This window comes from Nansenia antarctica (genome assembly GCF_963989245.1).
Source record: "Nansenia antarctica genome assembly, chromosome: 8".
In the NCBI taxonomy this organism is placed as follows: domain Eukaryota; kingdom Metazoa; phylum Chordata; class Actinopteri; order Argentiniformes; family Microstomatidae; genus Nansenia; species Nansenia antarctica.
Genome location: NC_137678.1, coordinates 37,814,475 through 37,840,847, shown reverse-complemented (window position 1 = coordinate 37,840,847; position 26,373 = coordinate 37,814,475). Strand labels below are relative to the sequence as shown.

The 26,373-nt window shown below is 44.0% G+C and overlaps 1 protein-coding gene across 1 annotated transcript; it reads right to left on the bottom strand.

The window, feature by feature from the left end:
* Positions 1-8,192: 8,192 nt before the first annotated feature.
* LOC308164173 (tudor domain-containing protein 5-like) lies at positions 8,193-25,161 on the bottom strand (the record flags this gene model as incomplete). The annotated part of the gene is made up of 15 exons (XM_080538320.1): positions 8,193-8,373; positions 8,524-8,600; positions 8,872-8,976; positions 9,296-9,424; positions 9,716-9,916; positions 10,068-10,134; positions 10,516-10,725; positions 16,892-17,109; positions 20,725-20,918; positions 21,432-21,594; positions 21,886-21,942; positions 22,112-22,195; positions 22,419-22,609; positions 23,983-24,510; positions 24,936-25,161. 15 exons carry the CDS (start codon positions 25,159-25,161, stop codon positions 8,193-8,195), a joined length of 2,631 nt encoding a protein of 876 aa, XP_080394446.1.
* Positions 25,162-26,373: the final 1,212 nt, after the last annotated feature.

Here is a 26,373-nt window from a genome sequence, read left to right as displayed (position 1 = left end):
ATGAGGATAATGTAGAAATTAATTCAGAGTATTCTGATTCTGAAAGTGAATTTGGAGATGAGTTTCACTCTGAGCATGCAGCAGAAGGATCCCCACAGCCAGCCACTGGAAGAGCCCCACAGCCAGCCACCGGAAGAGCTCCACAGCCAGCCACTACAGGAGCCCCACAGCCAGCCACTGGAAGAGCCCCACAGCCAGCCACTGGAAGAGCCCCACTGCCAGCCACTGGAAGAGCCCCACAGCCAGCCACTGGAAGAGCCCCGCAGCCAGCCACTGCAGGAGCCCCACAGCCAGCCACTGCAGGAGCCCCACAGCCAGCCACTGCAGGAGTCCCACAGCCAGCCACTGCAGGAGCCCACACATATTTGTCCAAGAATGGCCAAATTGAATGGTCTTCATCCCCAATGAGAGAGCCCCCCCGCTCAGCTGCTAACATTATAAGGATGGTACCAGGGCCCACACGATTGGCAGTGACTCATGTTGACGATATCAAGTCATCCTTTGAGCTGCTGATTACTGATTCAATTCAGAAAATAATTCTTGATATGACCAACCTTGAGGGGAGACGTGTTTTCGGGGAGGAGTGGAAAGAAATGGACAACACACACTTACAGGCCTATTTTGGGATCCTCATCCTAGCAGGTGTCTATAGGTCAAGAGGGGAGTCGACTGAAAGTCTGTGGGATGTGGAGACAGGGAGAGCAATTTTTAGAGCCACAATGTCTCTGGAGAGCTTCCATATCTTCTCGAGGGTCATCAGGTTTGATGACCGGGAATCAAGACCTGTTAGACGGCGGAGGGACAAGTTGGCTGCAATCCGCACGGTGTGGGACAAGTGGGTACTTGACTACAACGCCACCAAAGGTGGAGTAGACAACCTGGACAAGCTGCTGGCCTGCTACAGCTGCCAAAGAAGAACTCTACGGTGGCCTCTCGTGATCTTCTTCAACATCCTGGATGTTTCAGCCTACAATGCATTTTCAATCTGGATGGCAGTCAACCCAGACTGGAACCAAAGGAAGCTCCAAAGACGACGTCTTTTCCTTGAGGAGCTAGGTATGGCACTGGTGACACCGCATATCCAAAGGAGACAACATATGCCCAGGACCCCAACTTCTCTAGCCATAGTGAGGAGGATTACAGATGCTCCACCTGCACAACCCACACAACCACAATCTCCAGTGCCTGAGGTAAGTGTCCTGTTGCGGTTGTTTGTGTGTGTGTCTGTGTTGATTCACTTGCTTAGTCAAATGTATTGATCGCTTTGGTAAATGTAAGTCGCTTTGAAATAAGGCGTCTGCTAAATGCCAACATGTTCAATGTAAATGTAAATATGTGTGTGTGTGTGTGTGTGTGTGTGTGTGTGTGTGTGTCTGTGTGTCCGTGTGTGCGTGTGTGTGTGTGTGTGTGAGTGATTTAGAGTATTAGGAGACGTGGTGGAAAACAAAATCCTGAACTAAGTCTTTTCATTATTCTAGACTGCAGCCGATGGCAAAAAGAGGAAGCGCTGCGAGGTGTGTGGACCCTCAAAGGACACAAAGACAGTGACCACATGCAGCAACTGCAAAAAGTACATTTGTGGTACACATACTGTCAAATGCTGTACTTCATGTGTTGTGTAGACAGACATGCCCATGCACACACAATTGTAACCAGTGTTATTTCAGTGACTAAAACAGTGTACCTTCCACATGTTTTGTGTTTCAGCATTTGTAGCATTATTCTTGTTCATCACCTGTATTTTTTACAGCTTTGATTATAATGCTTTGAAAATCAATTGAGAATATAAGTTCAAAATAATAAACATCAATAAAAACATTGTTTCATTTACATTTTTCCTAGATAAGGATGATTTATGACAACCAAGTCTTTATTATAGTGGATTTTGTTTAGTGGAAGTTAGGAGCATCATGTGCGTAAAAACGCCTCTACTCATCATGCTGCCGTTCGGCCCCACCTATTCCCAGGGGTCTGACACTTTGAGGGTTATAATTAGGCACCCTCTGCTCCAGCCCCTCCAAAGGGCAGCCCCCTAGGTCCACCAGAACAAAATATACACTTTTGAATGTGAACACAGTACCTATTGTGCATTAATGGGTACAGTACCTGTTTGTGCCCACAGGAGGCGCTCTTTAATATTATGGGCTATTTTGGGGCTATCTTGCACCCTGAGCATACTCCCTTGTACGGGTCACCATTGGGACTAGGAGCACCGTGTCAGGAAAAGTGCTTTCAAAACCCCAATGATGTCCCGGGTCAACTTGACCCGAAGAGTACGAAAGGGTCCAAAAAGTGAACACCACACAAGGGTTAAAGGAGTGCAAAACACTGCCCACCTTCAAAACCACTCTCAAAAAACATTTACAGGAGGCTGCAATCCGTAACTGGACCCTCTAAATCAAAAATCAGATTAAAAGACCCGAACTACCCACTGTACATACTTTGTGTTTTGTCCCCCGCCCCCACCTGTGGTGTATGTCCCCACCTATCCTACCCGCTGTACATACCTTATGCTATGTTGTATTGTTCTTCCCATGATGGATGTATGTTTATCTTGTAGATAGTACTAGTGATTTGTCTGTATTATCTTGTAGATAGTACTAGTTTTTTTTGTCTGTCTTACATGTAACGATGAATTGAGAATCAAGGACCCCAATTGAAATAAGCCAGTGGCTTTCTTGGGTTTTTATCCTGTTAGTTGACCTTGTATGTAATATGTACTTTCATGTACCTACTTCTGCAAATCTTCTAATAAAGTTTTCAATCAATCAATCAATGCTACGACTTTTTTCGATTGGAAACTGTTGCTGCAGTTGCTTCTTATCCATTTTCCTAGTGTTCATCTCTGCCCTCTTTCACTATTTATTTGGTATGAAATTCTATGTTTGAGGGACTTTAAGAACGTAATTGAACGGGAGAGCCTTCTTTATGCTGCCATCTTGTCCGTGTCTCAACCGGAACTACCATCACTTCTTAATCCACTTTTTTGAGATCTCCAAATGGTCCTAAGTTGGTGAATAAATGTTGATTTCTATCACAATCTGCAGGTGGCGATCGACTCTGTAGTTTGCCAGTGGGGGATCAAGGTGGAGAGAGCAGAAATGTAAGTGTATGGTTATTAACAGATTATAGATTGTAGGGGCATTGTAAGTTTCAAATCAACATTTCCACCAAAGTGTTGTGCACAGTAAAGGTGACATTAGTGCTACAAAGCAGTCGAGAAGGAAACTCCTAAAAAGCTGAAAAGCTAAAAAGATGAACGACTGACTCATGGTGCCTTACAATCTTATGGTACATGTGAGAAAACTAGGGTTAGGGTTAGACATGCCAGCATGTACCAAGTCACCCTAGCACCTAACCCTAACCCTAGTTTTCCCACATATTCCCACATGTACCATAACATATACATTGCAAATAGTACAATTTGAGGTTACTGCTGATCTAGTCTTGCATTCAGTCTATCCCTCCTTCCAGAGAGGACCTTAGTTTACCCACGGAGCTGCAACACCGTCTGGCTGCAGAGGCCGAGGCCAAGAGACACGCCCAGATAAAGGTAAGAAAAGTCTCATTGTGACACATGAAGAGTTTCATTGAGACATACATGAAGAGTTTCATTGAGACACACATGAAGAGTTTCATTGAGACACATGAAGAGTTTCATTGAGACATACATGAAGAGTCTCATTGAGACACACATGAAGAGTTTCATTGAGACATACATGAAGGGTTTCATTGAGACACTCATGAAGGGTTTCATTGAGACACACATGAAGAGTTTAATTGAGACACACATGAAGAGTTTCATTGAGACATACATGAAGAGTTCCATTGAGACATACATGAAGAGTTTCATTGAGACATACATGAAGAGTTTCATTGAGACAAACATGAAGAGTTTCATTGAGACAAACATGAAGAGTCTCATTCCAAAGCGCTTTACAAATGCTTTGGTCATGTGATATTTATCATTACAAGATTATAATTAAGGATTATGGATTACATCTTCAAGAATGTAAGCACATAACATAGCTAATGTCTTTTCAAATGTAAGTTATTTTTTTGTTTTTATTTCATAACAGCAATCATAGGGAGGTACAGGATAAGTATACACTGTAGGAAAGTAGATTTATCAATCAAATCTAAATGGAAGGATGGCTGGCTGACAGTAGGGGTATACAGTAGTATTGGCACCTGTTATGTTTACAGTGGTACTAATACAATAACAACAAAGACCAAGCCAAAGCACAATGAGTCATGGAGAACAATGTCATGTTTTAATCTTTATAAGTCCAAGCGTTTTATCAGTCCAAGCGTTTTGTGAATATGGCCCTTAGTGTGTGGTTATGTGTCTCTGCTTTGTGTGTGTGTGTTATGGTACATGTGGGAAAAATAGGGTTAGGGTTAGACATGCCAGCATGTACCAAGTCGACGTAGCACCTAACCCTAACCCTAGTTTTCCCACATGTACCGTAACATATATATGTATGTAAGTAAGTAAAGTAAAACCACCTCCTTCTCAGGTGATCGCAGCTGAGGGAGAACGGGCCGCCTGCGAGGCTCTCCGGGCCTCTCTCTCTGGGTCTCCTGCTGCCGTCCAGCTCCGTCTCCTCCAGCTCCTCCGCACCGAGCGCCCAGCGGTGGTCCTCACCCTCCCCTCAGCCTGCCCCCCAACCTCTCACCTCTGACACCCCCAGCCAATACAACCTCTACGACAGCAGGAGAGACCAGAAGAGAGGAAGAGAAAGATTCTCCTATGATGTAAAGAGAGACTATGGGGTGTCCCTTCGTGTTAACGGGATGTAGGGTGTAAAAGCTTAGCGGTTACAATGGAATGGTTTAGCAATGTGGCTGTATGTTGTTTATAGCAAAGCATAACTTGATATCAATAATCTGACTCCAAGTAATTTAATTGAGGCAAATGAGGCTTTAATAATACGGTGAACTTTTATTAGAACTTTTATTAGTAACAATTAACACATAATTGTTACTTTACAATTAACACATAAAAAAAAAAAGATTCTGAGTGGGAGTCAGGTTGAACCTGAACCTGAACCTGAACACCAGGCAGTCCCACTCATAGTTTTCATTTTATTAGACAGATACTGTGAAGACAGACAGGAAAGTAAGGAGAAGAATGGAGAGAGGGCATGTCAACAGGGCATGGGCCGGATTAGAACCCATGCCGACATGCCTGTGACCAGAACACCAGGTGTCACCACATTCTTGAGACCTTGTCAAAGACCACTGCATTTCGTGATGTTAGAATTATAAGGTTCTCCATTTTTGTCAATTTAGTTTTTTACATAATCTGATCCATTAGGTGTTTATTAATGCCTGTGTGGTGTTGTTTTTAAAATGTTTACATTTTTGAGTTAGTAATTAATCAAATACAAAGGTTCCATCTCACAAAACATAATAATAATAATAATAATAATAATAATAATAATAATTCATTAAATTGATAGCACTTTTCCGAGGCTCAAAGACGGTGACAATTGAATGTAATAATGGAATGTAAAAACTTTGACGCTCAATATCTCTGAACTACCCTAAACGGAGATAGAACCTTATCATTCTAAACGGAGATAGAACCTTATAATTCTAAACGGAGATAGAACCTTATAATTCTAAACGGAGATAGAACCTTAGAATTCTAAACAGAGATAGAACCTTAGAACATACATTTTTAATACACAATACAATACTTTCAAATATTGTAGTTTCTTGGGCTTGGAGGGTTTGGGACTCGACTCCGGCTTCTGACTCACTACTTTGGGCTCAGGTGTGGCTACCTTCTTTGGGCCTGCCACGACAGATTTCTTGCTCACTGTAATACAAATATACGCGTATGAGTGTACCAAATTCAAACAGTCACTGATTGCATTATAGGGTTCGACAGTAACGCTTTTTTACTTGTAAAACATTCGCCGGGTTTGTTTGCGCGAGCCCAGACGACGCTGCTAGATCCTGGATATTTTCAGACCAGACTAGATGATCCTGAGTGAAGATATTATCAAAGCGTACGGGTGATCGACAGGCGCGTACGCTTTGATAATATCTTCACTCCACGATCATCTAGTCTAGTCTCGCACCTGCGCCGTCTGTTGTTCTTCCTGCACACAGGTAAACATATCCGGGATCTAGCAGCTTCGTCGGGCTCACGCAAACAAACCCGGCGAATTTGTTACTTGCTCCGGGCAAGTAAAAAAGCGTTACTGTCGAACCCTGTATTATAAGAGGAGAAGGAGAGTGGAGTAAAACCACAGAGTAGAGTACTCTAGATGTCTTCTTTCCTAGGCCATGTTACTGTGAGTTACAGTAGATCAGTCATAGGCTTCAAGGCCATTAAGTTGAGATGTTTATGCCAATGGGAGGTTTTGCACAAAGAGTTGAATTAAGCGTATATTTGAAATTAGGATTCAGGCCTATACAAAACAGCCTGCTCTGGTGGGGGGAAATTATCTTCACAGAAAGATGTATTATGTTTTTTACCTGCAATATCACTGATATGTGTGTAGTATTGACATAATAATTGAGGTGTGTTATTGATTTGTCTATGACAGTGGTGTTATGGTGTTGGTCTGTGGTTGAGGTGCGTTATGGTGTTGGTCTATGACAGTAGTGTGTTATGGTGTTGGTCTATGACAGTAGTGTGTTAAGGTGTTGGTCTATGACAGTAGTGTGTTAAGGTGTTGGTCTATGACAGTAGTGTGTTATGGTGTTGGTCTATGACAGTAGTGTGTTAAGGTGTTGGTCTGTGACAGTAGTGTGTTAAGGTGTTGGTCTATGACAGTAGTGTGTTAAGGTGTTGGTCTGTGACAGTAGTGTGTTAAGGTGTTGGTCTATGACAGTAGTGTGTTAAGGTGTTGGTCTGTGACAGTAGTGTGTTATGGTGTTGGTCTATGACAGTAGTGTGTTAAGGTGTTGGTCTATGACAGTAGTGTGTTAAGGTGTTGGTCTGTGACAGTGGTGTGTTAAGGTGTTGGTCTATGACAGTAGTGTGTTAAGGTGTTGGTCTATGACAGTAGTGTGTCATGGTGTTGGTCTGTGACAGTAGTGTGTTAAGGTGTTGGTCTATGACAGTAGTGTGTTAAGGTGTTGGTCTATGACAGTAGTGTGTTCAGGTGTTGGTCTGTGACAGTGGTGTGTTAAGGTGTTGGTCTGTGACAGTAGTGTGTTAAGGTGTTGGTCTGTGACAGTAGTGTGTTAAGGTGTTGGTCTGTGACAGTGGTGTGTTAAGGTGTTGGTCTGTGACAGTAGTGTGTTAAGGTGTTGGTCTGTGACAGTAGTGTGTTAAGGTGTTGGTCTGTGACAGTAGTGTGTTAAGGTGTTGGTCTGTGACAGTAGTGTGTTAAGGTGTTGGTCTATGACAGTAGTGTGTTAAGGTGTTGGTCTATGACAGTAGTGTGTTATGGTGTTGGTCTATGACAGTAGTGTGTTAAGGTGTTGGTCTGTGACAGTAGTGTGTTATGGTGTTGGTCTATGACAGTAGTGTGTTATGGCGTTGGTCTATGACAGTAGTGTGTTATGGTGTTGGTCTATGACAGTGGTGTGTTAAGGTGTTGGTCTGTGACAGTAGTGTGTTAAGGTGTTGGTCTGTGACAGTAGTGTGTTAAGGTGTTGGTCTGTGACAGTAGTGTGTTAAGGTGTTGGTCTGTGACAGTAGTGTGTTAAGGTGTTGGTCTATGACAGTAGTGTGTTAAGGTGTTGGTCTGTGACAGTAGTGTGTTATGGTGTTGGTCTATGACAGTAGTGTGTTATGACGTTGGTCTATGACAGTAGTGTGTTATGGTGTTGGTCTATGACAGTGGTGTGTTAAGGTGTTGGTCTGTGACAGTAGTGTGTTAAGGTGTTGGTCTGTGACAGTAGTGTGTTAAGGTGTTGGTCTGTGACAGTAGTGTGTTAAGGTGTTGGTCTGTGACAGTAGTGTGTTAAGGTGTTGGTCTGTGACAGTAGTGTGTTAAGGTGTTGGTCTATGACAGTAGTGTGTTAAGGTGTTGGTCTGTGACAGTAGTGTGTTAAGGTGTTGGTCTATGACAGTAGTGTGTTAAGGTGTTGGTCTATGACAGTAGTGTGTTAAGGTGTTGGTCTATGACAGTAGTGTGTTAAGGTGTTGGTCTATGACAGTAGTGTGTTAAGGTGTTGGTCTATGACAGTAGTGTGTTAAGGTGTTGGTCTGTGACAGTAGTGTGTTATGGTGTTGGTCTGTGGTTGAGGTAGCCGACCTCTGGGCTCCTCTGGGTCTCAGCTAGCTGTCTCTCCAGGTTCTGGATCTTCTCCAGCGCTGCCTGGAGGGCCTCCTCCGCCTTCAGGGCCCTGACCTCTGAACTCTGGGCACCGACCTCTGAACTCTGGGCATGGACCTCAACCCCACTGACACACACACAGAAATACACGCTCACACACACACAGTCTTGAAATGTCACATGTCAACAAATGTGGAAGTACCATAATAATAATAATCTTTACATCATCATAAACAAACAGACATACTGCATAAAAGTAATAAAAGTAATAACTCACAGATCCATCACGGTGGCCAAGGCATCAAAGGCTGTCTGAGTGCTGTCAGTGTGTGGACAGACAACCATCTCCTCAGCCTGACACAACAAACACACAAGTAAAAAAATATATATATGTTTTTAGGGCATTTCTGCTTTATTAGGATAGAGACAGTAGAGATTGACAGGAAGTATGGGTGAGAGAGAGAGGGGGGATGACTTGCAGCTGTCGATGGCCGGAATTGGACCAAGGACATGGCGATGATATGGCATGGATGGTTGACTTACTTATAATAGACATGCTTTATCTATTGTACACAATCTAACTCTTGTTCAATCCGAGGGCGTGATACAGGGTCAGAGGTCATACCTGGGCCTTGAAGTTGGCCTGTGTCACCCCGATGAACTCCAGCTTTGGGAGGTCAGGCAGCTGCTTCACTTCTTTTTCATTGCTCCCAACAGCAGGGTCTGCAGCCTAAAACACATCAGGGTTCGACAGTAACGCTTTTTTACTTGTCCGGAGCAAGTAAAACATTCGCCGGGTTTGTTTGCGCGAGCCCGACGACGCTGCTGGATCCTGGATATTTTTACCTGTGTGCAGGAAGAACAACAGACGGCGCAGGCGCCAGACAAGACTAGATGATCGTGAGTGAAGATATTATCAAAGCGGATGGGTGATCGACAGGCACGTACGCTTTGATAATATCTTCACTCCACGATCATTAGTCTGCTACAATGAGAGTGTGATGTGTGTGTGTGTGTACTGTTAGAATTGGGAAAGGGGAGCTCCTCACCTGGGGTGTGGCAGGGGTTTGGGTGCAGGGCTCTGGGGTTTGGTCCACCACGTCCATGTCTACTTCCATCCCCTCATCAAACACACCCTCGCCCAGATACAGGGTCACAGGGTTGAACTGCTCACACAGCTGAAAGAAGAAATACGTTTGACACAACAAATGGATGGATGCAATGGATCATTGTTGTTGAATGGGATATATACAGTACATGTATAAGCAAGTGTATGTGTGTGTGTGTGTGTAAATGGTAAATGGACTGCACTTATATAGCGCCTTTTTTGCTGCTCCAAAGCACTTTACAACGGCCTCTCATTCACCCATTCACACACACATTCACACACCAATGGCGGCAAGCTGCCATGCAAGGCACTGGCCCGCTCACTGGGAGCAATTTTGTGTGTGTGTGTGTACATTACTGACCTCTGAGTTGACTGCAGAGGGACAGGAGAGCCCGTGACCCTGGCTCTGCAGGACACTGTGAATGTACACGTCCTCCTCCGTGTCTGTCTCACACAGGAAGACCTGCAGGAAGTCTGCGTGGTAGCTGTGCAGAGCTGCCCACAGGAGGCGCTCACAGCACAGCTTCCGGAAGGAGCTGGTAGCGTTCAAACTCCAACTGCCCTGGAACACAAAAACACAGGCTTTTAATATGGAATGGGAGATAAGAGTGCTATCTGGAAGTCAATGGGACTCTATGGGAGCAATACAATGTTAAAAGCTTGGGGAGATTGGTGGTCAATAACAGTGATATGAGATGTGTGTGGAGCCTTACACCCATAGGCTTGATTCCACTGAGTGATGAGGGGACCGCTTGGGCCGGGAGCTCAGAGTAACAAGACCTTGGGGTGAGAAAGCAGAGAGATGTAGGGGGACAACAGCAAAACAGACAAGGAGGCCTAACACTTGTCGTTAAAATGACTGTCACATTTACAGGACATTGATTTTACACTACAATATGTGGCAAGAAGCGGTCTCCCACAAAACCCCCAAAACATTTTAGTCTAGCCGTAGTCAGTGACGAAAAGACTGAGACTGCACTGGAATGTTTTCAGTTTTCATCAATTGGAACTGGACTGGAACTAAGAAAAATGGAGGTGACTTCATCTAAACACCAATGACTAAAAGTGACTAAAAAGCCTGCCAATATTAACACTGGTCTAGTGAAACCTGCCCATTGACTTTCATTGCTCTCTGTCTGAACTGGACCAGAAGAAGCCTACTTGAGGAACTTGAGGCTGGTCCTGTCCACAGTGGTGAGGTCCCCGAAGTCCACGTAGTACACCTCCACCTGGGTCTGGCTGAGGACGCGGTGGATGACGACCCGGTAGAACCACTCGTCTCTGGGAGCCACGCAGCACACCTGGCCCTGACGCACGAAACGTGAGGGAAGGGAGTACCACTCCGACACCTCGGGATAGGTGTAGCAACTCCTAGGAGGAAGAGGCGTTTCCCACAAACTCTGACATCTTGCAACTCGTTACATTACATTTTGGCCATTTAGCAGCAGACGTCTTTAACCAAAGCGAACTGACAACAAATAGATTTGTCTAAGTAAGTTAATCATATATCCATCAGTCATTGTAAGAAAACATAATCTATGCTAGGACCAGGAGCCATTGGCAGTCGCAATGCTAGAAGAATTTTTTCTTTCTTTTTTATTCTATTCATGGTTCTATGTTACCACTCCAGATACAGGAATCTGACCTGATCATATGTGTGGTGGCCTGGGAAAACCCGTCGGATGTCGCTGGCGTTCGTTTGTGGCAAAGAGCAAAAATAGATGGAAATGTCCTATTTCGGCGATTTTGATATTATGTGGTATTCTAGTACTTTGAACTCCATACTACATTATGGTGAATAAACATTTTAAGAAAACAAAAGAGAAAGTACTTATTTTTATGTTTTTGTGGTGGGTAGTTTGCTAGCGAAACAACGTCACGTTGAACGTGTCTCATTCTCAGTTAAGCAACGCACGCACACATGAGCGAAAGGAGAGACGATACTTCCACCTGTGTTATTGCCAGTTTACTGATGCTCACAATAAGCATAAAGTAATAAAATCTTAACTAGAAGACACACAAATGGATCTGTCCCTCGCATACCGACGAGGCGAGCAGACTAACACCGCATCACAAGCAGACAAACGAGACCGGACGATCTGCATAGGCTCCTCCCCCGACCCGGAGGAGAAAGGGGTCGGGGGCAGCATTTCTCACCTTTCACTTTTTTAAAATAAAGGGCTATCTCAGTCATTCAACCAGTTATGAATAGCTGAGAACTTCTAATTTATGGAAATATGTCAAAATGCCACCATGTGAAGGGTTTTCCCAGGCCACCACACATTATGGTTACGTTCCAGGTCACCTAGGGGCTGCACAGATCAGCATTGTGCTTGCTGCTACTGTACATGTGGTTGCCTGAGATGTTAGACTCAAGGTATTGTGAGATCTGATAATCTGCAGCATGACTACAATGAAGGCAACCATTGACTCTATATTCATTTCCCATTCCCAATGGGAAATGAAAGTAGAGTCAAAAAGTAGGGCTTTGGGGAGGGCCAGGGAGATCATGGCTGACCCCGCACACCCAGGCCACAGCCTCTTCGCCCCGCTCCCCTCAGGCAGGAGGTCACTAAAGACTGTGAAGGCCCGACACGCACACAGCTTTTTCCCCACGGCCATCCGGCTCCTAAATGCTGCTGCTGGTGTCCCCCCCCCCCTTGCACTATGATCAGGGGTGCAAACTGGTGATGGCCAAAAAAGGTGAAACGTTTTTTTTGTGGCTAACCTTTGAATAGCGCTAGCACTAATGGTGTTAAATAGATACCGCTAGCACTAACGGTGGTCTAACAATGATGCATGTGTAAGTAGCGGCAGCCCTGACCTCAACACCTGCAGAATTACTTCTAAAACAGTTTACTGTGACTGTGTTCTCTATGCTGTCTGGAACTGCACCTAGTTCCCTGAAGCTAAAAGTTATTTCAACAGCAGCGTTGTTGAAAGTTTAGCAGACAGGAAGATTAGTTAGCTCGCGCATCATGAAAAAAGCTAGAGCTAAAAAAACAAGACAACAACTAGTATGTTGCATATTAGAGACCTGTCATAGATGAATGGAAATAAAATGTATTTAAAAAATCTATAAATATAATATAGTTAAAGACAAAATTGTTAAAAACCAATTCCAATTGAATAAGAAAAATAAAGTAATATTAGTCCCCTGAAGAAGGGGGGGGGGGGGCAGAGTTTCAGTGCAGACACAAACACCTGTGTACTTCCTCATCATCGTTGTACACTTCCTTTTCTACTGAGGGCAGCAACAACAGTCTCACATTCAGCTGTCAGTCAGGCACACATGCTAACACAGCTACACAGACAAAGAGACTATACAGTAGAGTTGAGGTAAAGTTAGAATAAAAAGTATTGGAAAGATGTCTGAGGTTATCCATGCCAACCCTGACAAGGATGAAAACGTCAGGTTCCACAGAGGGGAGGTGGAGGAGAGGATTGTGGTCAGAGTCTCATCACTCAGGTCAGTAACTAATAACTGTCCTCACTCAGGTCAGTAACTAATAACTGTCATCATGAATCATGCTTGTGATTTCTGAATCTCCCTTTTCTGATGACACACACACACACACACAGCTGAAACAGAGTAAGACTTATGGATTTAAAATGCACATACTGTAGAGACTCATTTTTAAATGGTTGGTATATTTGGAAAAATGTTTGGAAGGCCTAAATATTCACCTTTCAAGTTCAGTGTCAATGTCGTTGATAGAGTTACTTCCTCTCTACCAAACTGTATATATGGTCTCTTACTGCATCTAGCTGTATCAGCATGTAGCATGTCGCTAACTGAATGTGACCCTGTGGTGGTTTTTGCCCTCAAAAGAAAGGAATGAGTAAAAAGAGGAAGAATATTAAAAACAGTATAAAAGGTAATTGTAGTGAGAACTTGTCTAGGTGTGAACACACACACACACACACGCACACACACACCCGCACGCACACCCATACACACACACACACACACACACACACACACACACACACACGCACACACACACACCCCCACAGCATGCTGTCCACACACACATCCATACACACACACACACACACGTAAACACTAGGGATGCACCGAACATTCGGCCACCGAATGTATTCGGCCGAATATCGCAAAATAAAGCACATTCGGTATTCGGCCGAATGTGTGAAAACATGTTTACCACCGAATAGTGTGCGTGTTTTGATAACGCAATACAATTAAATATAACTCTCAACAGGCGCGCGGCGCGAGGCGACGCGCTTTCAAAACTGGCTGCGTTCGTAAATTCACTCAGGAAATCCGATCAGCACTCGTGGAATGCCTCTCGTCCAATCAAATGACTCGGTTTCTCTATGACGTCGGGCCCAGTGTGCGCTCCAGCGCTCTCAGAGCGACTTTACGAACGCAACCTTACACTCATCTAGCTAGTTAGAAGCAGCTAGATGAGAAGCAGAGTTGTTGCCTTGTTGAAAACATATTCAGACTCCCCAGCTGTTCTACACGAGTTTATGACATGCAGCTGTATCATGCGGTGGTTTCTATGCAAACCAGAGACTATAAAAACAAAAGATATTCATTCTGAAATAACATGAACTATTATCCTTACACTCAGGTGGACTCAATTCAACTTGTTGAATGACTTGTTGAAGACATTTAGCATTTGACCTAATTTTAAGAGTGACAAAGGGTCTGAATACTTATGTACATGAGGTATTTCTGTATTTACATTTTAATACATTTGCAAACATTAAAAAACGTTTTTACTTAGATTATGGGGTACTGTGTGTGGATTGATGGCAAATCTATTCAAAAATGTGAAAAAAGTGAAGGGGTCTAAATACTTTCTGAAGCCTATGTAGAGACAAATCATGAATATCATATGAATAAAAAGCAAAATGTATTTAGTTTATGCAATGATAAAATTAAAAACTGCCGATACACATTCGGTATTCGGTATTCGGTATTCGGCCAAGTGTTTCCTTAAATTCGGCCTCGGCCAAGAATTTTCATTTCGGTGCATCCCTAATAAACACACACAGCATGCTGTCCGCGCACACGCATAAACGTACACACATGCACGCACGCACACACACACACACACACACACACACATCAACGCTTCAGACACTTTTGTGCAAATGTCTGCTGCCATCTTGTGGACTTTCTTATACTTTCTTATTTTATCTAATTATTTACACATTAAAATCTCACGACTCTAAAGACATAGAATCAGCACAGATTCAAAGAGATATGAGTGACTAACAATCATCATTTTATGTTTGTTCATTGATATGAGATTCAGTGATGTAGAATGGTGTGTGTGTGTCTCTTGCAGGTAGGAGAATCCACATGCTGGTTGCTGGGCTGATGTGTGTTCTACAAGTCACACTGAACGTCTCCCTGCGTCTCGTCCACTGTGAGTCTCCTGACTTGTGATTATGATATTATCCTTGAATACACACATAGGGCGTTCACACCGGCAAAGAACCGTGCCGGTTCGCGTTTGCGAACCAAGTCTGGAACCGGCCGGCGCATGCAGACCCAAACTCAATTGGTTAGGAGCCTGAAAAGTTGGTTCGCAGCGGGTACCAGAAAATAGTGGTTCTCAAGCGCGAACCAAAACGTAGAACAGTCACGTCGTCAGTGGGTGTGTCATATTCTAGGCTGCAAAGACCAGCAAGAAGGAAGTAGACAAAATGTAATCTAATCTAAATCTAATCATTAGTGATCAAAAACAATATCAAAAGTTTCATTATTCTCTCTATCTTCCTCACATGCTCAGCAAACACACACACACGCACACGCTCGCGGACATGCGCGAACGCGAATTTCGTAAGCCATTTCTATTCCAGTAATGGAGCAGCTGGTTAGTAAGAGAAGGCGTGTAGAAAGTGTCTTGTTTTGTTTCATATAAAATTGTGTTTATTTCAGATACTGTAGTGGAAGATATTATCCTCATGTCCAGTGAAGTAGCTGCCATCTAGTTGTGACATTTTTGTTTATCCCGCCCCTTCATCACCCAGCGTTGATGACGCGGATGGTTCTGGTTACACTGGTATGAACCCTGATGGTTCTGGTTACACTGGTATGACCCCTGATGGTTCTTGTTACACTGGTATGAACCCTGATGGTTCTGGTTACACTGGTATGAACCCTGATGGTTCTGGTTACACTGGTATGACCCCTGATGGTTGTGGTTACACTGGTATGAATGCGGGCTCGTTCGCCAGACAGCACCAATGTTCGGAGGTTCCCGAACGCGAACCGGCACGGTTCTTTGCCGGTGTGAAAGCCCTAACAGAGAGCTCTATGAAGAGAAACCACCAAACTGAATGTCACATGGTCGTAATTCTTATGAACTGAATCAGTTCAGTAGAACCTGATGGTGAGAACAAGTTATAAACCGCCAGGCTGTCAACCTAACCACAGCTTCTCCTGTCTCTCAGACAAATATGAGAATGATCACACAGACTGGTTACAGACCAGTTACAACAACCTGACTAAAGAGAGAGACAACCTTCAGAGGAAACTGAAAACCGGTTGTGCAGAAGGATGGATGAAGTTTGGCTGCAATTGCTACTTCCTCTCCACTGAGACTAGAACCTGGGATGAGAGCAGACAGGACTGCAGAGACAGAGGAGCAGACCTGGTGGTCATCAACAGCATAGAGGAACAGGACTTTATCATTGATTTGAATAAGAAATTCGTCTGGATTGGTCTGACAGAGAGACACAGAGGGGACCTGGAAATGGGTGGATGGCACACCTCTCAACACAGCGTACTGGGGTCACAATCAGCCAAATAGTTATAGGGATGATGACTGTGTTTGCATATTTAATTATGGAAGTAAACTTAATCAATGGTATGACTACCCATGTAGAGTGACACTGAACTGGATCTGTGAGAAAGTGGTTTATACATAATACAGGGGTGCAAACAGGTGATGGCCCAAAAAGGTGACACATTTTTTTTGTGGCTAACCTTAGGGGGGGGGGGATAGCGCTAGCACTAATGGTGTTAAATAGATATCGCTAGCACTAACGGTGGTCTAACAATGATGCGTGTGTAAGTAGCGGCAGCCCTGACCTCAACACCTGCAGAATAACTTCTAAAACAGTTTACTGTGACTGTGTTCTCTATGCTGTCTGGAACTGTACCTAGCTCCCTGAAGCTAAACGTTATTTCAACTGCAGCAGAGTTTAGCAGACAGGGAGATTAGCTAGCTTGTGCATCATGTGACATGGATGAGACTTAGACCGACCCCCCCCCCCCCCCTCCACACCCAAATTTTTTTTTTGCAGATCTACACAATTCACACGGATGACCTATTTTGAGATAAAAATGGCTAATTTAGCAGAAAGGTGACAAGTTTGCACCCCTGAATGATGTTGGTTTGCACTGTCTTGTCCTGTCTTGCACCTGTCCTGTTGTAAACTGCGCTCCACTGTCCCAAACCAAATTCCTAACATGTTTACATGTCATGGCAATAAAGTCTTCTAATTCTGATTCAGTCATGTTTCCTCCCCGGTCTAAGCGGCACAGTCTCCTCACCTCATCTCCACCATCATGCTCTCCAGGGCGCGAGCCTCCCGGGTCTCGTGGAAGCGGATGTAGAAGTTGCTGGGTGACTCCACGTGCTCCACCAACACCTCTATCACCTCCCTAGGGTCCCTGGGCGTGGGCGCCCTCAGGCGCTGGCCCCGCAGGGCGTCCAGAGGAACCATACCTGCCATACACCGTACCTGCACGGCAGGGAACTTGGCCACCATCTAGAGGGGGGAGAAACACACAGCCATGAGTGTCCACAAACACACACACACATGAATGTGCGTGTACACACACACACACACACACACACACGCACACGTACACGTACACGCACACGTACACACACACACATTTTTATTGTCACCACAAAGACACTTTGTGGATTGAATGGGTTGTCCTTGAACATTTACAATCACCAAAGAAGATGTACAGGAGGTGATCAAAGATGTACAGAAATCAAACAACATCTATTCTTGTGAAATGCGTTTCGGTTTCAGCCTCAATTGTCTATGATGATGTATTTGGTCCAGCTGCCCTCAGGGGAAACAGAAGCTACAGACTGACCTTGAACAAAAGGGCAAGTAGGATCAGTTACTCTTCTTAGACCAGAGTCAGATCGTGAGTTTAGAATGATAAGGTTCTATCTCCGTTTAGAATGATAAGGTTCTATCTCCGTTTAGGGTGGTTCAGAGATATTGAGCGTCAAAGTTTTTACATTCCATTATGTTTTGTGAGATGGAACCTTTGTATTTTATTAATTACTAGGGGTGTAACGGATCGCCCCCCACGGTTCGGCACGCATGTGTACCGCGGATCAATTGCAAAATGTAACCAAGTAATAATATTACTTAATATTAGTTAATATCCCTTGTAAATCACAATGTAGAGTTGCCATGAAAAGATAGACGCGACAGTTGCGTGCTTTGTTTTACTCTAAAGCGCAATGATAGGTTGATAATGCAAAAATAATTCTAGAACAACAAGGCTGCGTTCGTAAATTCGCTCTGGAATCTGATCAGCATTCATGGAACGCCTCTTGTCCAATCAAATTACTTGGTCCCTTTATGACGTCGGACCCAGTGTGCTCTCCGGCGCTATCAGAGCAAATTTACGAACACAGCCCAAGTGTTCATGGCGAGTCCTGCTAATGTTGGCGACAGAGAAGAACTCGAAATGCCTCCCTCGTCATTTAAATCCCATGTATGGGAGCACTTTGGCTTTGCTATCAATTATAACAATGACGGACAGTGTCATTGGAAGTGTGGTCGATAAAAAAGTTACGGTGTTTAAGCGTTGTGCAATGAGAAAGTCGTACGAGCATGGCCACACATTTGCCGCGACCCTGGTGTGTTGATGGGAGGCACGAAAAAGGCAGCTTGACAACTTCTGATAATGTAGACAATTTTTTCATACCATGTTTAAAGTAAGGTTTCACTTTATTATTTAGTTAAAAGTGGCATAAAACATGTTTATTTGTCTGCTTTAAAGAGCCCAGTGATTCACTGCTGCAACCAGGTGCCTCCTCCCTCTCTCCTACTGCATCATTGAAGTTGAATGTGTGTTTCTGTTTAATATGTAGCCTAGGGCTGCACGATTTGGGGGGGAAAAATCGAATTGCGATTATTTGGACAGATATTGCGATTGCGATTTAATTTGCGATTATTATTTTTTTAAATAGCAAAAAAAAAAAGCTTTTGTAAAGTGTGGCCATATCTCCGGCTAGGAAGGTCGTATCAACGTGCAGTTTGTTTGTACGTCTTCAGGGGACTTAGAGGCTCCCTCCTCTAGCACCCCCACAGCCCGAGCTACGAGTGAAAGAACTAAACTTACATTGGGTTGCTTTAAAGTTGGGTTGCTTTAAAATCAAGCTTCAGATTAAAACATGTGATGGAGCATTACTAACCTGACTCAGGTGGTTTGTTTCACACAACCATCTAGGAAAGCTTAATTGGAAGCTGTTTGGAAAAGGGCAGGTACTTTCAAAAAATACTTGGCAGGTGATTGGATGAATCTGTCTATCATGGGCTAATTTCAGAGAGCATTACCACATGATACCATCAAACTGTTAACTGCTCTTATGCCATCAAACTGTTCTAATGCAAGGATGAGAACTTAAAAGATATGAATTGGAACAACATATTTATGTATGTTTTTTTTAAACAGCTGCCATTTTGTTTCTCTCAAGTGTCATTTTTTTTTGAACAATTCCAATATGAAAATAAAATAGAACCTTTCTACAAACAAGGTTATTTAATTATGGCTCAGGAGCAGCATCTAAATATTGCACATACTGCAATCAAGTTAAATAAAGTCATAATAAAAATGTCCAGTAAAAAAGAATAGGTCCTTTCTGTAAACATTGAAATAGATAAAGCTCTTCAACTCGTCGTAATGTAGGCCTATGTAAGTGCACGGCTCGACCGCAGATCGGTTGTTGTTGCATAGTACTCCACATGTTTCAGCTCCGTACGTGCGGGATGGAATCACATTATCTTTTATCCAGCGTTTGGATTAGTTTTTTAAACTCTTTGTTGCTCACAGTGTTAATAGACACCATGTCTTTAGCGAGGTAATGCGTGATGGAATTGGTTATTTCACGGTGCCTTCGTGAGCCCTTTTCATACGGGGTAACAGCCGCAAACGACTCTAAAACTCTAGTTTGCTTAACGTTAGACTGGGCTACGGGACTTTCACTTAACTCTCCGTCATAGAGCTGCCCGTGGTACTTTTTCAAGTGCTGATACAGGTTTGTGGCGTTGCGTCTTGATGTAGCGACTGTTCCACGACAGGTCGTGCCCAACACCTGCTTTTGTTGCACATCTGTCGTCCTAAACCCGAAATACTTACAACAGAAGTGCTGTTTTTCTTCGGGACTAAATCGTTACTTCTGGCTCTGCTGAAGTCATTTATCCACCATGAATGTTGCTAGCTACCGAAACGTGGGCGTTTCACGTGCGATGTTGTTGTTGTGCGTGTGCATTCATTGACATTGACGTTCATTGACATTGACGTTCATTGACATTGACGTTCATTGACATTGACGTTGAATCCGACGCGCTGTATGACGTATCCCATACGGGTAGTGGTGGTCTAGTGGATAGTGAGTTGTACTTGTGATCGGAAGGTTGTGAGTTCAAATCCCGCCTGAAACCACACCACTACTAGTGTGCCCTTGAGTAAGGCACTTAGCCCTCAGTTACTCCAGGGGGAATGTCCCTGTAATTCGTAATTGTAAATCGCTTTGGATTAAAAGCGTCTGCTAAATGGCAAAACACATTTTTTTTAAATCGCAGGCAAATCGCAGGCTTTGCGATTAGCTAATCGCATCATTTCAAATCGCGATTTCGATTTAAAATCGATTAATCGTGCAGCCCTAATGTAGCCTAATGTTTGAGTGTAGAATATGTTATGTATATATATATGTATATGTATATACACACACACACATATATATATATATATATATATATATATATACCAGTTTTGACATCTTGAATGTTGTTGGGTTTTACACAGTAAAAGTGGTGTTTTTACAGAATTCGAGGAAAAAGCTTTTTATTTTTATGTTTTGTATTGATCCGAAAAATGATCCGATCCGTGACTCAAAAACCGTGACACGATCCGATCCGTGAGTTAGGTGATCCGTTACACCCCTATTAATTACGAACTAAAAAATGTCAACATTTTAAAAATAACACCACACAGGCATTAATAAACACCTAATGGATCAGATTATGTAAAAAACTCAATTTTGACAAAAATGGAGATAGAACCTTATAATTCTAACGTCACGACCTGTCTTCTCAGACCCGAGTCAGACGGGTCTCTTCTCTCACCTGTTGGAAGGTGGTGGTGGTGATGCGGAGGTCTGTCTCTGACATCAAGTCGTTGTCGGCGGCGGCCTCTCCGTCCTCCCCGTCCTCCTCCTCTCTGCGCCCCTCCCAGGGCGACTCCCCAGAGCTGAAGTAATAGCCCTGGCTGGAGGGGTTCAGCCGGTCACCCTGCTCAGCATCGCCGGGGGAGTCGGGCTCTACAGCCCCTGGCCAAAAACATCACATCAACAAACCTACGGACCTTTGGGGACAGAGCCTTCAGCGTGGCTGCACCTACCCTCTGGAACTCCCTCCCCATAGTGATCCGCAATGCCCCCACCCTGGACTCTGTGCTCCAAGGCCTTTGGCCCCTAGTCACTGTTTCAGTTTTGTTTTGTCCTGTTTTTGTCTGTCTGATCATTCCCTTGAATTGTAAAGTGTCCTTGGGGTTTCTGAAAGGCGCTATATAAATTAAAGTTATTATTATTATTATTATTATCAGGGTGCTGCGTTTATAGAATGCCATGAGCTATAAGATACAGTACTCAGTTCTGCCCCTCCTCTTCAAATGACCCTTCCCCCAATGGGACAAATGGCTGTGATCTCTCAATAATGTGGGAACGCAATGGTATTAGCTGAATAGAATAGATAGGATGCATTTTTTACATTTTAACCATTTAGCAGACGCTTTTATCCAAAGTAACAATACAAATTGAAACCATCGAGCTGACCTGGCTGCGTGTGGCCGGTGTGTTTGGTGTCGGTGATCATCCAGTGGTGGCCCTCGTCCCCGGCCACAGGCCGCAGATACAGCGTGTCGCTCAGCGCACCAACCATCTCCGTCACGCTCAGGAAGCCACTCTGGGCCACCGGGAGCTCCTCCCCAAACATCCTCTGTTGACCAGGGGGAAATGGTAAATGGTAAATGGACTGCACTTATATAGCACCTTTTTTGCTGCTCCAAAGCGCTTTACAACGGCCTCTCATTCACCCATTCACACACCAATAGCGGCAAGCTACCATGCAAGGCGCCGGCCCGCTCACTGGGAGACATGTGGCCAGCCGGGGATCGAACCGCCGATCTGCCAACTTTGTGATCATTAGGCGGCGACTCTACCTCCTGTGCCACAGCCGCCCCGTAAAGTAGAGTGGAATATGTGTAACAAAGGAAACTAGTATAATTACCTTGTATTCGGCATGAAGATCATGTATTGATATCCCTTCACTGTTCTGAGCAACAACCTAGAAAGAAGGAATCTTCACTGTCACCATCACGTGTGACTAGAACATTAGGAGTTTTCAATGATTTCGGTATCCACCCATAAAGGAGCAACTCAATAGTCTGGCTCCTGACTCATTTACTTAAACGAATGTATTGATTGTAAGTCGCTTTGGGAAGATGTAAACTGACCTGGCGAAGGTTGGCCTTCAGCTCCTCACTGACGGTGCCCGCATGGCCGTTCTCCAGGATACGCTGCCTGAGCTTCTCCTCCAGCTGCATCGTGGCCAATCAAACACAACACATTCACTAGTGGTGATTGGGTGAGTTCCCATTCATATAAATGTGAAGTGCAACGAGACCAATAATCATATCTCATGAAATGTTCTTCACAAAAAAACATGACTTCTAGTAGGAGTGAACTCTACAAGCATTTAAAGTAATGTACAGTTTCACATACAGAACATTTACTATGAGGTAAAAAGAGAAACAGACTCACTTTTATGACACATTTTTCAAATAGCTGCCCCTGTTGGATGAGCTGTGGCTCAGGTTGTGTCAATTCCATGTCCTGGTGAATTCCATGTCCCCCATGGTCCTGGTGTCCCCCTGAGCTGTTAGGGACAGTGTCCTCAGGACCAGAGGCCATGTGATTCTGTACTGGAGTACCAGAGGGTTTTTCCACAGGAGCTGAAGACAGACAAAATGTTACATTAGTCACAACCAATACCAGATCACTACTGTTTACATTTTACAGTTACACCCATTTACATTTGAACCATTTAGCAGTTAAATTGTATAATAATGAAAATACCACCGCTCATCCGTGATCAGACTTAGCTGAGGTGCTGGAATTGAAGAGTATCAATAAAGTGCAAAAAAACAGCATCCGTCCGCACACTCAAATCTGTGCAAATAAACCATAGTTTATTGCACGAACTTTCAGTCATAAACCTTCTTCAGGCATAAAGCAGACAATTTCCCAAATTTCGGCATAAAGCATAAAGCAGACAATTTCCCAAATTTCGTTGTTTGGTACCTGTACTATATCAATGAAAATAAAGACCATTCATTCATTCATTCATTCAATTGAATGCAGTGGTATAAAGGCTTCAAACAACATCACTTAATTAGCCAATGCACAACATCTGTGTCAAATATTTCACCTAGTGGCTAGGCATCATGGGAATTGTAGTCCTAGATTTAGTGGACTACAAAAAACATGTGTTCATGAGACAGGAAACACCTAAAAGTACATGAAATATTTACAATATATACTTAACAGAACAAAAAACAATAGAGAAATGCTACAAACATGCAGACATCAGGCAGTAGCCATCATATAGCATAGAACATAGTGTCTAAAGTAATTTATTCATAGCACAACACATGTCGAAATCCTCATTCAAGCCTAGGCGTTGTAAACGTTCTAGGGTGTGGATCCAAAAAAGCTCTCTGGCATAACCTCCTGTCCGAGGGGTAATTTGCTCTATGCCGCCTGAACCATTTAGCAGTTACCATTTACCACTTAATTAGAGTTTACAGGGACAGTCTCCCTGGAGAAAGTTAGGGCTAAGTAACGTACTGAAGGGCACACTAGTGGTGGTGTTCCCAGGCGAGTCCAACTTATAGCCATGTATAGTTAAAGGTATAAAACAGGGATACTGAATGATAGCATGCCCATGGACACAAGTGCTAAATGTAGTCCTGCTCAGAAAAAAGCCTTCACATCAGGTGCCTCAAACGCATACATGTAAAGAAAAAGTAAATGTTAAAAAGAAAACGTGAGTTTAGAATTATACAGTTCTATCTCCGTTTAGGGTAGTTCAGAGATAATAATGAGCGTCAAAGTTTTTACATTCCATTATGTTTTGTGAGATGGAACTTTTGTATTTTATGAATTACTAACTCAAAAATGTCAACATTTTAAAAATAACACCACACAGGCATTAATAAACACCTAATGGATCAGATTATGTAAAAAACTCAATTTTGACCAAAAATGGAGATAGAACCTCATAATTCTAACGTCACGATCTGTCTACACTGTAGTACCAACCCACCTGTGTCTACCGCTGGCCTCGCACATGTGTCCGTCGAGGGGGTCAGCTGTGGTCGAGGTGGCTTTATCTGCCCCGTCCTCACCGCCGTCCCCCCACGCGATGCCATCAGCGCCCCACCCTGCGACGCCGTCAGCCCCATCGCAGGTGGCGCCACCTTCAGGGTCAGCAGGGAGCCCGTCCGGCTCTGCTTGACCACCACCAGGTCCGCCGCGGCCGCCAGCATCTCCGCGACGGAGTAGAAGCCGAGGTTGCCGACGCGCAGCGGGTGGCCGAAGCGGCGGGCGAAGCCGTCCTGCAGCTCCGACAGGCCCATGGGCCCCGGGGCGAGCAGCTGCCGCAGCTGTGAGCGCAGCTGAGCGGGCAGGGCCGGGGGGGCGTGACCCCGCCGGGGGAGGGGGCCGGCGGGGAACTGTTGTTTCCTGTAGTGCGGGGAGAAGAAGCCCATACCGCCCCTGTGTGGTTTGGTCTTAGGGACACGCTGCCGGGCCACCATCTCCCCTATGCGTCGGGTGCTTTCGTCCATAACCACTGCAGAGGGACCAAGGGATGGGAGGGAGGGAGGGAGGGGAAGAAAAAGCAAGGCAAAGAGTTGGGTTGGAATAAAGTAGTTTTTTCGTGCATACGTGTGTAATTTTACTCTGTGCAGGTCATAGTACTAAAATGGTAATGGTAAATGGACTGCACTTATAGCAACTTTTTTGCTGCTCCAAAGCGCTTTACAACAGCCTCTCATTCACACATTCACACACACATTCACACACCAATGGCGGCAAGCTGCCATGCAAGGCGCCGGCCCGCTCACTGGGAGCAATTTTGGGGTTCAGTGTCTTGCCCAAGGACACTTCGACATGTGGCCAGCCGGGGCTCGAACCGCCGATCTGCCAACCTTGTGATCATTAGACGGCGACTCTACCTCCTGCGCCACAGCCGCACCACTACTAGACTGGGCTTACCTTTCAACACCAAGCTGCCGTCTTCCAAAAAGTCCATCTTCACCACGTCAGGCATCTCCTTGATCATGTCCATCACGCTGTGGAAGCCGAGGGACCTCAGAGGCAGCGGATGGCCCACGATGCAGAGGTAGTCCCGACTCAGGTCGTCCGGGGACAGGCCTAACTTAGAGTTGAGCACGGAGCGAACATCCTTCTTCAGGCCCCACAGTAGCTGGTCTTGGGTCATCATTATTAATGCCTGTGTGGTGTTATTTTTATAATGTTGACATTTTTGAGTTAGTAATTAATAAAATACAAAGGTTCCATCTCACAAAACATAATGGAATGTAAAAACGTTGACGCTCAATATCTCTGAACGACCCTAAGCGGAGATAGAACCTTCTCATTCTAAACGGAGATAGAACCTTCTCATTCTAAACGGAGATAGAACCTTCTCATTCTAAACGGAGATAGAACCTTCTCATTCTAAACGGAGATAGAACCTTCTCATTCTAAACGGAGATAGAACCTCATCATTCTAAACGGAGATAGAACCTTCTCATTCTAAACGGAGATAGAACCTTCTCATTCTAAACGGAGATAGAACCTTCTCATTCTAAACGGAGATAGAACCTCATCATTCTAAACGGAGATAGAACCTTATCATTCTAAACGGAGATAGAACCTTATCATTCTAAACGGAGATAGAACCTTATCATTCTAAACGGAGATAGAACCTTATCATTCTAAACGGAGATAGAACCTTATCATTCTAAACGGAGATAGAACCTCATCATTCTAAACGGAGATAGAACCTTATCATTCTAAACGGAGATAGAACCTTATCATTCTAAACTCACGAGATAAGTACAAACCTAGTAAGACCATAGACATTTCAAAAATGTTAGTGACAAAATGAAAGCCACGTTTCTTAGGCTGCTAGCTAGTAACTACTCACGCCCAGTTTTTATTTTAAGGAGCAAGTTCAAGTTCAAGTTGGAAAAGAAAGTTATCTATTAATGTTGCCGGCCAATAGTGTCTTCTATGGATGCAATGCAGTTAGCGACGTCGATTATTCACGAGAGAGAAGTAAATAACATCAACTAAAGACATTTAGTTTATATTTTGGCAGTGGTTTTTAAGTCACTGTTCTCACACTTGAGCTAGTAGCCTAGCTAGCATTTCAATTGACTTCAGCTAGCGAGCTAACTAGCCACTATGGCGCATCTGTCTTATCAACATTGTACGACAGTTACAGCTTGTAGAATACTTACTAAGCTGTCTATTCATATACAGGTTGTTCATTTAGAATTAGACCATTATTATTATTATTTACCTTAGAAAGAGAGAGTTAAATACAGAAGCGTGTAACAGTCTCTCCACAGTGACTCTTCAATCAGCGACGCACGTGCAGGTCAGGTGTCAATCAGACATCACGTGACGTTAGAATTATAAGGTT